The sequence below is a fragment of the Labrus bergylta genome, chromosome 14, assembly GCF_963930695.1.
Source record: "Labrus bergylta chromosome 14, fLabBer1.1, whole genome shotgun sequence".
Classification (NCBI taxonomy): domain Eukaryota; kingdom Metazoa; phylum Chordata; class Actinopteri; order Labriformes; family Labridae; genus Labrus; species Labrus bergylta.
In genome coordinates, this window is record NC_089208.1 from 19,586,546 (window position 1) to 19,601,042 (window position 14,497).

General features: G+C 39.0%; 3 protein-coding genes across 3 annotated transcripts; 1 reads left to right on the forward strand and 2 right to left on the reverse strand.

Moving 5' to 3' along the window:
- The first annotated feature begins 98 nt into the window (after positions 1-98).
- si:dkeyp-69c1.9 (uncharacterized) lies at positions 99-3,191 on the forward strand. Its single transcript, XM_065962673.1, has 5 exons — positions 99-1,417; positions 1,576-1,726; positions 2,259-2,354; positions 2,633-2,906; positions 2,990-3,191. The coding sequence occupies exons 2-5, from the start codon at positions 1,630-1,632 to the stop codon at positions 3,108-3,110; spliced, it is 588 nt and encodes a 195-aa protein (XP_065818745.1). The 5' UTR covers positions 99-1,417; positions 1,576-1,629; the 3' UTR covers positions 3,111-3,191.
- Positions 3,192-3,195: 4 nt separating this feature from the next.
- On the reverse strand, positions 3,196-6,473 carry snrnp35 (small nuclear ribonucleoprotein 35 (U11/U12)). Its single transcript, XM_020652993.3, has one exon. The coding sequence runs from the start codon at positions 5,285-5,287 to the stop codon at positions 4,577-4,579; it is 711 nt and encodes a 236-aa protein (XP_020508649.2). The 5' UTR covers positions 5,288-6,473; the 3' UTR covers positions 3,196-4,576.
- A 138-nt stretch (positions 6,474-6,611) lies between these two features.
- bud13 (BUD13 homolog) lies at positions 6,612-11,434 on the reverse strand. The gene is made up of 10 exons (XM_020652973.3): positions 11,139-11,434; positions 10,897-10,984; positions 9,444-9,528; positions 9,109-9,357; positions 8,238-8,515; positions 8,030-8,138; positions 7,756-7,894; positions 7,485-7,666; positions 7,297-7,378; positions 6,612-7,019 (listed from the first exon to the last, which is right to left on the reverse strand). The coding sequence occupies exons 1-10, from the start codon at positions 11,279-11,281 to the stop codon at positions 6,926-6,928; spliced, it is 1,449 nt and encodes a 482-aa protein (XP_020508629.2). The 5' UTR covers positions 11,282-11,434; the 3' UTR covers positions 6,612-6,925.
- Positions 11,435-14,497: the final 3,063 nt, after the last annotated feature.

The following is a 14,497-nucleotide window of genomic DNA, read 5'->3' on the forward strand; positions in this document are numbered from 1 at the left end:
GCGTGCAGAAATCAGCGCCTCATCTGTAATAAATCATAACAACAATATTAATAATAATAGTGATCATCATCATGATATTATTATTATTATTATTATTATTATTATTATTGTTGTTGTTGTTGTTGTTATTATTGTTATAATTATTGTTATGTTAACTCATGATCAAGCATCATGAGTGCAGTTTGGTTCAAAAACATCAAAGCTTCTAAACTAGCAAGAGGTTGAAGTAGGATTACTACAGAAGCTCATGTTGTTTCATATAACTTAATTAAGTAAACTGAGTGAAAAAGCAAGAAATTTCAGTGTGTGTGTGTGTGTGTATGTATGTGTGTGTGAAACGCCATTTGAATGAAGTTTCTATTAAGAGGTAAGTAAGATTGTGTGTTGTCTGGGAATCATTTTGTATGCTTCTCTCTAGTTAAAACATTCTCGGCTACATTCAAATAACTCAAAATAAAATATTTCTATCCAATGTAAAGCAATTGTGTTTCAGTGTTTGTAAAATCTGTAAGGTTTTTTTTCTGCCTTTTGCACAGATGTTATGTAAGGGGTTTTAGTAGATTCCAGTACAATGGTTTATAACAAAAAATAAATATACAGTAGGAATCACAATAAGTGACATCATTCGGTGAGAATTTATACACATATTATAATAATCCTAGTTTAAAGTAAAACTTGTGTTGTACTTCCTTCAGTCCTTAACAAACACTGACTTCAGACAAAAGTCTATACTAATATAACTATTTGAACAAATTTGCCCACCATGCAATTCTTTAAAAGTGCATTAGCTTCGATGATTTTTGTGTGAGTTTACAAGTCTAAGGTTCTCTACTGAAAAGCTACAGGCTGAAACAGGCCCTCTAATGTGAGAGAAATATAACTTGGCTGTATGCCAGCTGAACACTGTGAGGCACACAGCATTGCTGAGTGCAGGCCAAATGCTCTGGGGCAACCACTGAGTTCACATCATGTTTTGTTTTTTTGTGTGAGTGGTTTGTGTGTCTGAGTGTAGTTTATCATCACTGTACTTGCTACCGCACATCTTACTCAAGTCACTAATCTAAGACATCATATTTTAGTCCTCAGCTCAGCACGAATAGAACATGTTTACCTGTATGCCCACCCATTAAATCAGCCCCCACTTACACTGGACCATTTCCCCTTTAAATCCGTCTCTCTCAGAGCTGCTGCAAAAGTCCCAGCCCTCTGTTGGTGGCCCAGCAGCTTTATTGTCTCAGTTGTTAACTACTGTATCTGTCACTCACAGGAGAAGAATATAACACCATGACTACAGGAAACAAGCTTTAAGTAGCTGTGTGTACAACCTCACACAAACATACATACAGAACAGAGAAAAGTGCACAGTCTAAGAAAACACTGCACAACTGTACCACGTCTTGTGTTTTCTACATTGAAGGTAAGAAATACAGTTAACTCTCCTCGGGCCTTTTTTAAGGCTTTATACTGGCATTTCTATTTATTTTGGATACAAGTTGGATCAATTTTTTAGGCTTACAACCACAGTTTAAATTTGAGCTTTTCCTGTGTTCATGTAACCTCCACTTATTTCTACAGTAGCTGTTGTACCAGACACACATCATTCAGGGCTGCTGGTGATTCTCAGACACAATGTTCATCAAACATTTTGACCTACGACACCCCCGCCGCTATCATGACTTATTTCTGCCCAGTCGACCCTACAGGGGAGAACCACCTGCAGTGGCAGGTAAAGGTTTTGCGTTCCCAGCTCCAGTTGTATTAATGGACCCAAGCTGTTGTTGTTGTTGTTGTTGTTGTTGTTGTTGTTTTTTAATCAGATGGTTGTTTAAACCTTTTTATTGTGAAAGTTAATGGGGTTCATGGAATTGAAGGGTGAGGTCCTCAAAAATACGAAAAACAGATATTTGAGCAAATAGAAGATTAATCACATCTCTACACACCCACTAAGAAGTTTATATATTAGTCTGTCTTTAGTTTGGATCAAATCTTATGCTTTGACAGAAATAAAACTGTTTCTTATTAAAGTTATCATTGTCATGTGAATGTTTGGGCACCAACATACAGTAATTTTCTGATTTATCACAGTAAGTGGCCTCAGAGAGTCATGATCAAGTAAACCAAAACATCTAAATGACTTCGGGAGTTATAGTTATCTAAAATTTGATAACGACACACCAATTATGGAACGCCAAAACAAAAATAATCATTCACTTTTAAAGCCCACTCTTGACTATTTTGTGTTTTCCTGATATCCTCAGGGTATCTCCTCTACCCAGACACTCCTGCAAAGATGGAGACAACATCCCAAGAAGATTTTTGCTTCAGACCGGCCCCACAGCAAGATAGAGGCAAAGGTCTACAGTCTTATCTCAAACTCAACTTAACTGTTTTATTATAAGCTGTTTATGGTGTTTGTCAGGACATATGAGAGAGTCAGCGCTGAAAACAAGCATTCCAGGCAGTGTGTTGAGTTTGATAAAGAAAGTAGAAGACTTGAGGAGGTAGAAGGGAAGGGAGTGACTAAAAAGAGTCATAATTGTTTTTACAGATGTTGCCTTCATTGGCAAAGGATGACACATTTCATCACTATGTATTAAATGAAATCCTTACCAAGAAAACGATTTCCACTCAGGAGACTGTGTTGCCAAGAACACACAACAGGAGTCCCGTCGTTCTCCTTTCACAATCTCCAGACAAACAGGAAGAGGAAACATTAGCAGGGGCTGGGAAATACAGGGGGATGAGCGAGGGGACAACGGCGATGGGACAGCTGTGAAAAAAGAGCAAGTCGCAGCAGAGATGCAGTCTCAGTATCAAAAGGATTTCCCTCCTCCATCTTCCTGTTGCAGGAGACGGACACCTGCCCTCCCACAGCCAGACAACATCTGCATCAACCCTGCATTCAGGTCAGTCTGTCACTATCACATGTTGCTATAGGTTAATATTAATAGAAGCTCATCATTATGTGTGTGTGTGTTTTGGTTCACAGATTCGAATTCAGCACAGTCCAAAGAGAGACTTACCCAGGTTGGCCGGTTGTGAGCTCCAGGTTTGCTGCAAAGCTGAGAGCGTCTTCGTCTGGAATACCAAACGTGACTTACAGACATTAGTCCATAAAAAAAAAGAAGTTTTTTGTGTGTGCACTTTTTAGTAATATATATGTTGGACAAGAGAGTCAAAACTTCCCAGCTCATCTATGATCCCAAAAATGACAATTTATTTACAACAGAAATACAGAAAATGTTTAATTCCATCACTTTGAAACAGTCACTTGCCTGTTCTAATCATGTACTATAAAAACACAGAAATAAAAATAGTTTAAAAGGCAGGTTTTGTGGGCATTATGGGCTTTATAGGCATGTCTGCATATTATACAATATAAATAGTACAACATATTCACAAGTTTGTGTGAGAGGTTTGGTTGAGTTGCCCTTTCCTAACCCCTCACAGCACAGTTTGTATCTGTCTGGAAATACATATTTTCAGTCAGTAATAAATGTAACCACATCCATTGGTTGCTTGGTTGTTTTCTGTTACATACAGTTACCAAGCAATCAGATCTTTCCAGCACAATCTCTTTTCTCTAGTTTGGCTTCTTCTCAGGTAGCAGTGATGAATTTCCCAGCAGCAGGTCGGGTTGATGACCAAATGGATTGATGATGCAGGATATGCATGGAGTCACAGGAAAAACATCTAATGGACTAATGCTAACAACAGATCCTTTAATATGTTGTATTAATGACTTCAGCCATACTTGTTGTCATCTTGAGAAAAAACAATCCACCCTGTGACTCACAAGTGAAACATCATCTGCTCTATCGGACCAGAACAGGGATCAGAAGAAGTCATAGGACTGTTATCTTTTCATTTTGAACTACTGAGAGATTGACTTCCCAGGATCTATCAAAAACTAATTGCATCTCCTAACTTCATTGGCTCCAACAAAGAGCAGGATAAGAAGCTTTAATGGAAGCAAATGGAGCTGAAATTTTATTAGAACACAAAGTTTTAGACCATAACATTTGCATTAAGCTAAATGTTTTATAGATCAGTATACGAAACAAGCTTGTTAGTGTGTGTCTGACCTTTATTAAAAAAAAAAAAACATGTTGCTCTTGAACAGTGTAAAATGAATATTAGGAGGCATTTAAGCTATTAGAACAAAAATTAGGACACGTTGTCTCTTCGGCTGAATTCACTTGTTGAAAGGCACTTTGCTGTCTCAGGGTTAAAACACAAATTCACCGTGATAAAATGATTCATTGTAACATATTAACTGCTAAATGTACATAACATAGGAGTGTGAGAGGTAAGAAACTCCCAGAGAAATCACAACATTACAAGATGAAACGATGCTTCAGGTTAACTCCTCAACACAGTCTCTTAAAATCAAACAATAAAACTTGTCATTATCCACATAGAGGATATATATCAGGAGAAGGCAATAACTGAAAAGCTAAACTTTCCATAGCCAGCTGCATTCGGTCCACTTAAACACTCATTCTTTGAGACAGCCAGATGATTTGAGAATGTTTCACACTTTTCTTCTAAAGCAGATGAGATTATTCTCATGTCATCATCTCCTCTCCCGGTGCCTGCTCCGGTCCCGCTGTCTGCGGTCCTCCCTCTCTCTGCCTCTGTCCCGGTCGTCTCTCCTCCCTCTGCCGCCCCACTCGGCCTCTCTGTGTCGGTCCCGGTCTTCCCTGTCTCTGCCCTCTTGTCTGTCCCACTCTCTCCCTCCACCTCCACCTCCGCCGCCCCACTCCTGCACCGGACCGACCCCGAGGTTAATGGGTTTGCGGAAAGGCCTGTCCCGGCCGCCGAACCGCAGCTGTCCGGACTCTTTCTTCCCTCCCTGTCCGCCGCCGAGCCTCCGGGGGACCCACCCCTTGAGGGTCCTCTCCTGTTCATAATCCACAAACACTTCATGCTGGTCAACCACCAGCTTGTTGGCGTCCCGGCGGGCTCGGACGATGGACCGCTCCTCCTTATACTCAATGAAGGCATACCCTTTGGAGAAGCCTGTGACGATATCCCGGACCAGTCGCACTCGCTGGATGTCTCCGTACTTGGAGAACACTTGGTGCAGTTTGGCCTCTGTTGTCTGCGGGTTTAGACGAGCCACAAACAGGGTGAGCAGCGGGTCCCCAACAACACCTTTGTTGGGTTTATACCGGGCCCCCATAGCCCTCCATACCGCCCGGTCATGGGGCTCCACGTCCGTGCTGTCGATGCTGCCAGCTTTCAGCGGGTCGAACACCTTCGCTATCGGACTCCAGTCAACCATTTTACCAAAACAAAAAACGAAAAAGTCCAGTTGAAACCTTTCCGCTTTTTATTTTTCGAAATAAGCCGACAGAAAGCAGCCTGCAGCAAACGCGTTCTTCAACAAAAAACATTCCGTGTAGAAACAGGTTTTGTCAGTCATCGTTTTTAAGGTTCCTACTTATACTTTGTTCGTACGTTGTTGAGATCATCGACTATCATTTTCACATAGGGACAAAATAAAGTTTCATAAATACAATTAAAAAGTAACTATAATAAAATAAAATAAATTGATAAACAATGACAGTAATTGTTTTGTTTTTTTTACCACTTATCTTACATTATCCCAATATAATATGCCGTACACACCCACACATACATGTGCAAGTACAAGGTCAAACTCTGTGATCTCTTTGCCCATTCAAGCACACTTGTTGTCATGTGTGTACTCCAAAGTATATACTAACAATCACAACTTACACATAATGGTTGTATAACTTTTTATAAATATAAAAGTCTTAAAAAATTAAGTCTCTCACAAAAAACCAAACCTTTTTTCTCCACTGAAGCATGGCGTATTCTCAGTTATCATGGAGCTAAATGATAGGTCAATATTGAAATGGTATTTTGAAACAACCTCCCTTGAAGGCTCTCTTACTAGTTGTACTTATACATTCCAAGACATGTACGCCTGATATAGTTTTTTCCTTTTAAAAGACGTCTTGGCTTAATCAAAGGTGAACATCCAACACAGTTCATTCTCATTCGTGTGTTCATGGACTCCACACTAGTTCACTAACAGGTCAATCAGGCAATTAAAACGTCATTCCTGTTTCTAATAACAAATGTGCTTTGTCCTCTATGAAATGGATCCTGATGCAAAGAGAAGCACTTTCTGTTTAGTTAGTGATGTCAGGAATCCGATAGCTTGATTATTATTACTCTGGATTTGAGACCGTTTCTTAAGCAAAACCATATGATTACCTTCATCTCATTACGCATTCAAGAATTAAACAACTGTAAGTATTAAAACTAATGATGGGGTTCATTCTTTAAGGAGTTGGAAGTGTTGAAACTGTTACATTTTAATTGGGGCAGCCATTTGTATGGTTGTTGAAAAAAAGGCTTATTACAGTATTGAAACGACTCCAAACGTGTGCAGCCACAAGTATAAAAAATAAACAAGAGTTTTTTTTTTAAAAACACAAAGTATAAATAAACACACTCTTATTTTTCTATATTGGTTCAATACACTGAAGTCCATTTACACGGAATGACAGATTGTCAAAGTCTTTCATTTAAATTCCAAATCCCAATGCAGGCGGTGAACTCTTGAGACACAGGACTACAGAAAAATTATTTTTTAATAAAATAGTGAAAAACATCATTCTGGCTCAAGATTGAATCAGCTTTTTTTCTTCCAAATATCTGGACACTGTCACATAAGATGTCAATAGACATCACTTCACTTCTATGTACAGTAATGTAGTTTATCAGTTCTTTATAATCTTATGTCCATTTACAGTGTCAAACTGCTTTACAAAATCCTGCTTCTAGTTCAAAGAGTCATTTCTGCTGAGCAGACAACAACATGTAATTTATACTCTTTTTCAGCTTCTGTCTTCAGCTCCACCATTTATCTACAGGTTTCTGTTTGCCATTACATGTCCTCCACGCTCCATTTATAGGCGGCATCCTGGACGGCCTTCTTATCTGCTATACGCGTGTAGCGTTTCTGTTCAAAACCATTTGACCTGCAAGAAAGACAAAACAAATAACACTGTTACTTTTGCAATCAAATCCCCAACTTCATCTTCAGTTTGTTTGACGCTTCAGAGCAAACCTTTTATAAAGGGCCATCAGTTTTAATTCAACAAAGAAGCCCAATTATTTTACACATAATAACTCCATCAGAGAGAATTTAGAGAATTTAATGAATTACAGATGTATTCATGGGGGTCAAGACAGGGACATCATACGATTGCATTCTTTACATTACAAATACAAGTCACTGACGTTCACAAACTTTACCTGTCAACTCCATCCCAGCGATAGCCTGGTGAAATATTGAAGCGATTTGGAGGGGGTGGTGGACCCTTATAACGTGGTTTATCTGCAAAAACAGCAAAAAAAAACCTTAGTATACACATTATAAGTGGTTAAAAAAATGTATCAGTACATTCGGGGAACAAGGTAAACATGTATGTAACCCTTCAAACCTTGTGTTTTTGAATTGCGGACTTTTTTTCGTCTGAGCATGGCAGCCATGGGATCTCCCTCTCTTTCCTGCTCTCTCAACATGCGGTCAAGATCCTCGTCATCGCAGTGACGTGCCAGCGGCTTGTGAGCTTCGTGCACTGCATCCTCGAGTTTCTGCTGTTGCATCTGGCCCTGTGCCAACCTATAAACACATGTTTACTTAACTCATGGAAACCAGCAGGCACATTCTCTGGCCTTCACTATTGTGTTAACACCTTTAGGCAGACTTACCCTTTTCCCCACTGAGCGTATTTCTCATCCTTTGCTGCTTTCTCTCCAGCCTTCTTTTTCTGTTCTTCCCTCTCCGTATCTAAATCCCTCCTCTTACCGCTCTTGTCTCGGAACACCGTCTGAGCATTGCGAGATTCATCTAGGAATGACAGGAAAGTTGTTATAAATGTCATCTTACTCCACTGAGTTCTTCAACTTTAAGGTAACGGTGTTATATTGATATATGAGATGTAAAAGTTATTTTAGCTGATCTTGTGAAGGAAGCTGAGCTCACCTTCGAGTGGCTGGTTGTGTCTTTCTCTGCGTCGGTTCTCCTCCTGCTCTTTCCTTAAAACATCTACTGAAACTAGACCGGATTTTCCACCGGAAAGCATCCTTGGACCCTAATAACAGTGAAAGTGCGAGTGATCAGAAACTGCATACAAAAAGCAATTTTGAAGCAAACAACATTACATGACACTTTTCCAACACAATTTACTCACATGTGACTGGACAGGCTGGCGAGGTGGTGACAGATCGCCATCCGAGTCCTTTGCACTCTGCGGCCGCCTTCTGGGTGGCGACTGGTCAGAATCAGAGCCCGCTCTTGTTTTTGTGCGCCTCCTTGGAGGAGACTGGTCAGAGTCTGAGGCTTGTCCCTTTAGAGGCCTTTTCCGTGGGGGTGACTGGTCCGAGTCTGAATCATGCCTTTTCGTAGCCTTCTTTGAAAGCTTTGGCCGCCGAGGATCAGGAGAACGTTTCTTTCTGGATGGTGACAAATCTGAAAATGCAAAACATAACTGTTTGGCAAACGGTTAACTTACTAAACATTTATGCGATAAGAACTTTCCTTTAAAAAGGAGCAGTCACTAGGCCAGTTGTAATTTCAGATGAGAGTGGACCTTGCAAATATTGTGACATTGGTTTATAATCCATCACATTTCACTTAAATCATATAAATGTTTATTGATACTATGAATCATGTTAAAAAAAACTGAATTTCCCCTCACAGGATTGATAAAGGATCAATTATTATTATTAAATGTTCTACAGTTATATTGTCATATTGTTAAAATCAAACTGGAACTTAGTGAGAAAGTCTCTTCTCATTTTCCTTCCACTAATGCTTAAAGAGATCTAGAAAAAATAGTTTTTAGTTTGACCCGCCAATATCAAGATACAACATTTGCTATATATTTTCTACACAACTTGTCAGATTAAAATACAATACTTAAATAAAAAAAGGAGGTTTATATATTTTACAAAAATATTCAGGTTGTTTGGATTAGTGTGCAGTTTTTATTTCAGTAAGATCAACTTACTCTACACAGAAAGACACCAGGTATAGCCTCAAAATGACTTCTCATCACTTACCTTTACTTTGTACCTTCCCAGATTTTCCTGACTGTTGCCTCTGAGGTGACAGGTCAGGGGAGTCATGGCGGCCTCTTCTTGGAGGAGATATGTCTGGAGAGTCATGTCTAGTCTTTCTGATGGGAGAATCATGGCCACCTCTCCTCGGTGAAATCTCTGGCGAATCATGGCGACTCCTGCTCGATGGCTCAGCCTCTGAATGCTGTGGCCCTCCTTCTATCAACTCTTCTGTGTCCTCATTTTCCTCAGCTTTAAGTAGAGGAGACTAAAAGTAAGTAACCCTGTTCACTGGAGACACTTCAATCTAAAGTTATTTGTTCAACAACACCAATTACCTCCAATTATTTTCCATCTATTGCTTGTTCTGAAGTTTTCCAGTTGTTTAATTTCGTCTGGTCTCTCGTCGATCACCTCTGCAATCTGAACAGATTAACACTGAGATGTTTAAAAAAAATATTTAACACTCATCATTGATTATATGTCATAATTGATGAAAAACTGACGTGGAAACCTCACATAGAATATGCAAAGACAAAATTGTGTAAATGTGTTGGTGTTTTTGTACAGAGCAAAGGACAGTTTGGATTCTGCTTCTCTCCATATGTTGTACTGTTCGCTTATTCTTCCATATTTCACTTATTGCAATGAGGAATGGGGCAGCACTTATGTGACCAACACTAAACCTTTGTGTTACAGAAAAGAGCGATCAGACTCATAAACAAAGTGAACGTTAGAGAACATACTGACAGACTGTTTATTAGCTCACATGTGTTGAAATTTCAAGATCTAGTTCACTTGAAAACATTATTAGTCATGTTTAAAGCTAGAAATAGATCATTACCCGAAAATGCACAGAAGCTGTTTGTATTTACATCTATTGAGGAGGATCATAGGCGAAGATTTAATATTTAAAAGTCCATTTGCACGCACTACATTAAAACGAATGTGTATCTCAGTAAATGGAGTTAAATTATGAAATTCTCTCGATAATCATTTAAAACGCTGCTCGAGTATCATTCAATTTAAAAGAATGTATAAAGAAAAGGTTCTGGGAAATTATGAATGTATTGAGTTAATCTAACTGATTGTTTCTATATTGTTGATCTATTTTTTGTTTTGTGAAAGAAAGAGAGAACAACAGGTTATAGCCACCTTATTCTGTTAAACAGAATCTTGTGTTATTAGGAGAAGGGGGGGGGCAGGTATTATAAGTTGTCTTCTTCCTGCTCCTGTTTGCTCATGAACAGAGTTTCAGCATTATGAGAAAATATTTTTTGTTGTGTATTATGGTGTTGAAACCATACACTGAATTGAGCAAAATAAATTAAATAATGAAATGAAAAATGAAATGATTATTCAACGCCATCTTCACCATAGTAAACATCATTTAACACATCTTGTATTTGAATGTTAAAGCCAATTATTGCAATCAATAAGCTATTTTTTTTAGGGTTACATTGTTATATAAACCATTGAGATGGTACACAGTATTTATTGGGGAACGCACTACATCTCTAAGTAAACAAAGCTTAATTAAGTGTATTAAATTGTAAGAATATTTGATTATAATTTAAAGCTTTATTCAAAAAATGCAAAGAATCACTTTTGTCTTGGTATAGTATGTTACAGTAACATATTTTTATATAAGATTAGCAAACAAATGAACTGCGTTTATGCATATTAAGTAAAGGGATGTTTTTAATGAAGGAGGCTGATCGACCACAGCCTCACTGATTGAATGGAGGGAGCTAACCAGCTAGCCTCATGATAGCCAAGTTGAGTTCCTACCACTGGAGCCTCCTCCTCGTCCTCTTCCACTTCTTCCTCCTGTTTGACCAACTGCTTCCAGTCGATGTCATCGTCCACTATTTTCAAACTTGATAAAAAAAAATAATAATAAAGTGTGTTAAGTAGCGTTACATGCACAAAACAAACACCTGAAGTCACCGAGAGGCGCTACACAGCTAGCTGCATGCTAACCCATGCACACTGCAGGTTACAACTTTAATCACATGTTTTCGGTAACACACCCTTTTTCAGGAGCCTTAAGACGTTTCTTTTTAAGCTTCCCCTTTGACTTCTTATCACCTTCACCGGCGGATAAATAACGTTTTAAGTATTCCGCTTTGGATAGTTCGTTTCCCTTTTTGCTACCAGTTGAGGCTGCCATCATGTTTTTTAAAAACTACGGCAAGCGCCGATGGTCAAGAACGCGAAGTGTGGCAAAGTTCGTCACATTACAGTAAAACTCTCACTATCGGCGTATGCTAAGGACTGGAGGACTAATGTATATTTGTTTTTTTAATAAATGTTAACAACAAGTGTGTGTAACTTAGAAAAGTCTCGCTTCAAAATAAGTTTTTTGTAACTGACAGCAGTTGACATCTCCAATGAAACAAATGGATCTGGGGAAAATGCCCCTTATTATAATTTGTAATAAAAGAGAATCTGTTTGAAATACAGTGAAGCATCATTCAAAATGTAATAGTATAATAATACTGATACTGTATTTTGATCATCATTGACATAATCTATGGTTTGATTTAGAAATTGTATTCTCTTTAATTCTAAGTTTGTTTTTCCTCGTTATTTATAGATCACTCAGGTCTTTAAAATCCAGCACAGTACATTTATTTTAATATGGGTTGATCAAATGTAAAATTAGAATAAATTGTGAGTTTAGAAGCACTGGAGGACTTTTTGATACCTCTGGCTTTTGAGGTCAAATCAAATTAAAAGAATAACAGCACTGAGTCTGTATGGTCCAGTGTGACCGCGCCCTCAGGGCACTATGCAGGATAGTGAGTAGACTGACTCTTCAAATGCAGCCACGAGTTCTCAGTTTAATCCAGGTTTAGACAGAATATTATACTTGTGAGGATATCAGTATTGTTCATTTTAAGCTGTTCATATGCAGCTTTAATCTTCTGTCCTTGGGCAGGGATGGTATTTGCCTTTCCCACTCTCCTATTGTCATCGTCTTACCACTCACTTATCAAAATGCTGACTCATAGCAGGTTTGTATAACAATTAAATAAACCCTCATCTTAAGAAAAACTTCTGATTTCCAAAATTCCAAAATTATGAATAAGGTTTATCCTTTTTATAATCATTTGTAATTATATGATAACTATGTTATCGTATATAGTATCAACACTAAATTCATACCAAGTCCATGTTTGATTCTATTAGCAACCCTTTATTGAAAACAAATCCTGCAGCTTCCATAAAATATTTACAGGTCAAGATACTTATCAATGATCATATTCAAATACATACATCTGTTTTTTCCTCTGCAGCAAATCTTATCTATAAACATTGCTTCGAATCAACAATCTTTTTTTTGTCCTCATCACTCTTTATCACTCATATTAAGAAAAACATTAATTCAGTGCTCTCTGCAGGAAAACAAGAGAAGGAGTAACTTTTGCAAGTTGTTGACAACTTTTACATGTGGGTGTTACTGGGGATGTTTGGAGATGCGGATGGATGCACAGACATGGTTAGATGTGAGAAGGTGCAGTTGCAAGCCTTTGTTTTTGATGTTGTTGTTCTTTTAGCTGTGTGCTTGATAGAAGGAGAGCAGCAGACAGATGATCAGGGAGCAGGAGCTCTTCAGAAACATGCTCACAGCCGAACACGGGGCAAGTTGCTCTGCAGAGGAAGAAAAGTGGCATGAAAACAAAGGACTAAACCCTCTTGAAACTTTCTCCCACACATTCACAGTCGATACACCTACCTCTCTCCACAGTGATTCTGTCACCTATCCCGGATACTTGGCACATGTAGGTGGTGTTGTATGGCAGTTTGTCTATGAAGCCTGGCAAGGTCATTCTGTATCCATGAGGCTCAAGCTCCTCCACATAGCTGCCTTTGACCTGTCCTTCTGCTGATGAACCGGACACATTGGTGTTAATGAGTGACTCTTTGGTTCCGATCGACCAGGAGAACTCATAGCTGTTGATCTTGTTGGGCTTGGGCGGGACCCGACAGTCTACCCTCAGGTCATTGTCATCTTCCACACACACAGAGATCTGCTGACATTGTGCTGGTATCAGCAACACTATGACTGGACACAAAAGGACATATCAGAGGTGGGACTAGATATCCCAAGTAGAAGATACCAAAGTAGAAATACCTCACAGAAATAGCTCTTACCTCCCAGTACGCCATAGAGAAACAGAGACTTTAGCATGATGAGGTAGCACACATCAAACTGTAATAAAAGGGAATGTGAGACAGAGAACATTATTACAACATACAAACACAAGTAAAATTTAAAAAATGAAACTCAGACAGGTTTTAATTTTGCACTGACATGCCAAATGCTGAACTTTGATCCATTCAAATCAGGGTTTCTGAAACAGGTGGTCTTACTCTCCATGTGTGTGAGGTCATTTTAGGAGGAGGTCATGAAATCATTTACAGTAAAGAGACTAAATTCACCAGTGATTCTTAAAACCATAAACTGATAATAGAGATAATTATTTTTGCTATTGCAAACAGAAGTTGGTTGCCAGGTTGAGTTGCTCTGTCCAACGGGACATGATGTCAGAGCGAAAGATTACACCATTATTTTCCCTGGTCTGTCTTTTCTCTGTTTGTTACACTATTCCCCACATTTCACAGTGCCTTTGTCAGTTTTATTTACCATCGTCCCAAGCAAAAAAAAACAAAAAACAATACTGTTAAAACATGTCTGCACATATAACTACCCTTTCTTATCCTGCCCTGTCTCTCTGTATGTTCTAGCAAAGTCGATCGCTTCCTAATGTGACCCTGAAAGCTTGCATGCTTCTTTAAGGTGGAGCTGAACATCTTCCAGCAGCCTTACCCCCTGTCAGTTCTGGATGATGAAGCAGTTCCTGCCTTTGCGCTCTTGTCTTGTAGGTGATAAACAGCTGATGGTGGTCCCCTCCGTCAGTGTGCAGCAGCAATGCAGACCATCTCACTTCTGAGTCAAGGTGGGAGCCACATAGAGAGGTGGAGAGACGGTAGGAGGGACGAGGATGGAGAGCAGAGTGCTGATTCGCCTTTCTCCTCTGCAGTGCCTGACGGAGGACGCAGGACATGCAGGGAGGGAGGGAGGCAGGGCAGAAACTTGGTCAGCATCATCATTTAGTAGCTTGTTGTGACCTTCTCACTTTTCTTTCTGGTTCTCACTTAACCTTTGTGTCCTGTCCTGATTTACCCTTCTCTATATGGTAGTCTGATACTGTAACATCTAATAAGAAATTACTGTAATTTTCTCTTTCCTGTGGTGGAAAGATGGACTACCTTGAACTATTTTAAGGTGGTATTTCTACACCTACAGAGAGATATTTAAGATTAGTGACATCTTGCTTGCACACTGTGATTTTCTTTGACCCACTAAACATTTCTAGCACTG

Coding starts and splice junctions, on each gene's coding strand:
- si:dkeyp-69c1.9 (XM_065962673.1), top strand. CDS start 1,630: ATGTTCATCAAACATTTTGACCTACGACACCCCCGCCGCTATCATGAC. Junction 2,355..2,632: donor ACAGCAAGATAGAGGCAAAG/GTCTACAGTCTT, acceptor ATTTCCACTCAG/GAGACTGTGTTGCCAAGAAC. Junction 2,907..2,989: donor TGCATCAACCCTGCATTCAG/GTCAGTCTGTCA, acceptor TTTGGTTCACAG/ATTCGAATTCAGCACAGTCC.
- snrnp35 (XM_020652993.3), bottom strand. CDS start 5,287: ATGGTTGACTGGAGTCCGATAGCGAAGGTGTTCGACCCGCTGAAAGCT.
- bud13 (XM_020652973.3), bottom strand. CDS start 11,281: ATGATGGCAGCCTCAACTGGTAGCAAAAAGGGAAACGAACTATCCAAA. Junction 7,895..8,029: donor ACACAACCAGCCACTCGAAG/GTGAGCTCAGCT, acceptor TGTCATTCCTAG/ATGAATCTCGCAATGCTCAG. Junction 7,667..7,755: donor TACGCTCAGTGGGGAAAAGG/GTAAGTCTGCCT, acceptor ATGTGTTTATAG/GTTGGCACAGGGCCAGATGC.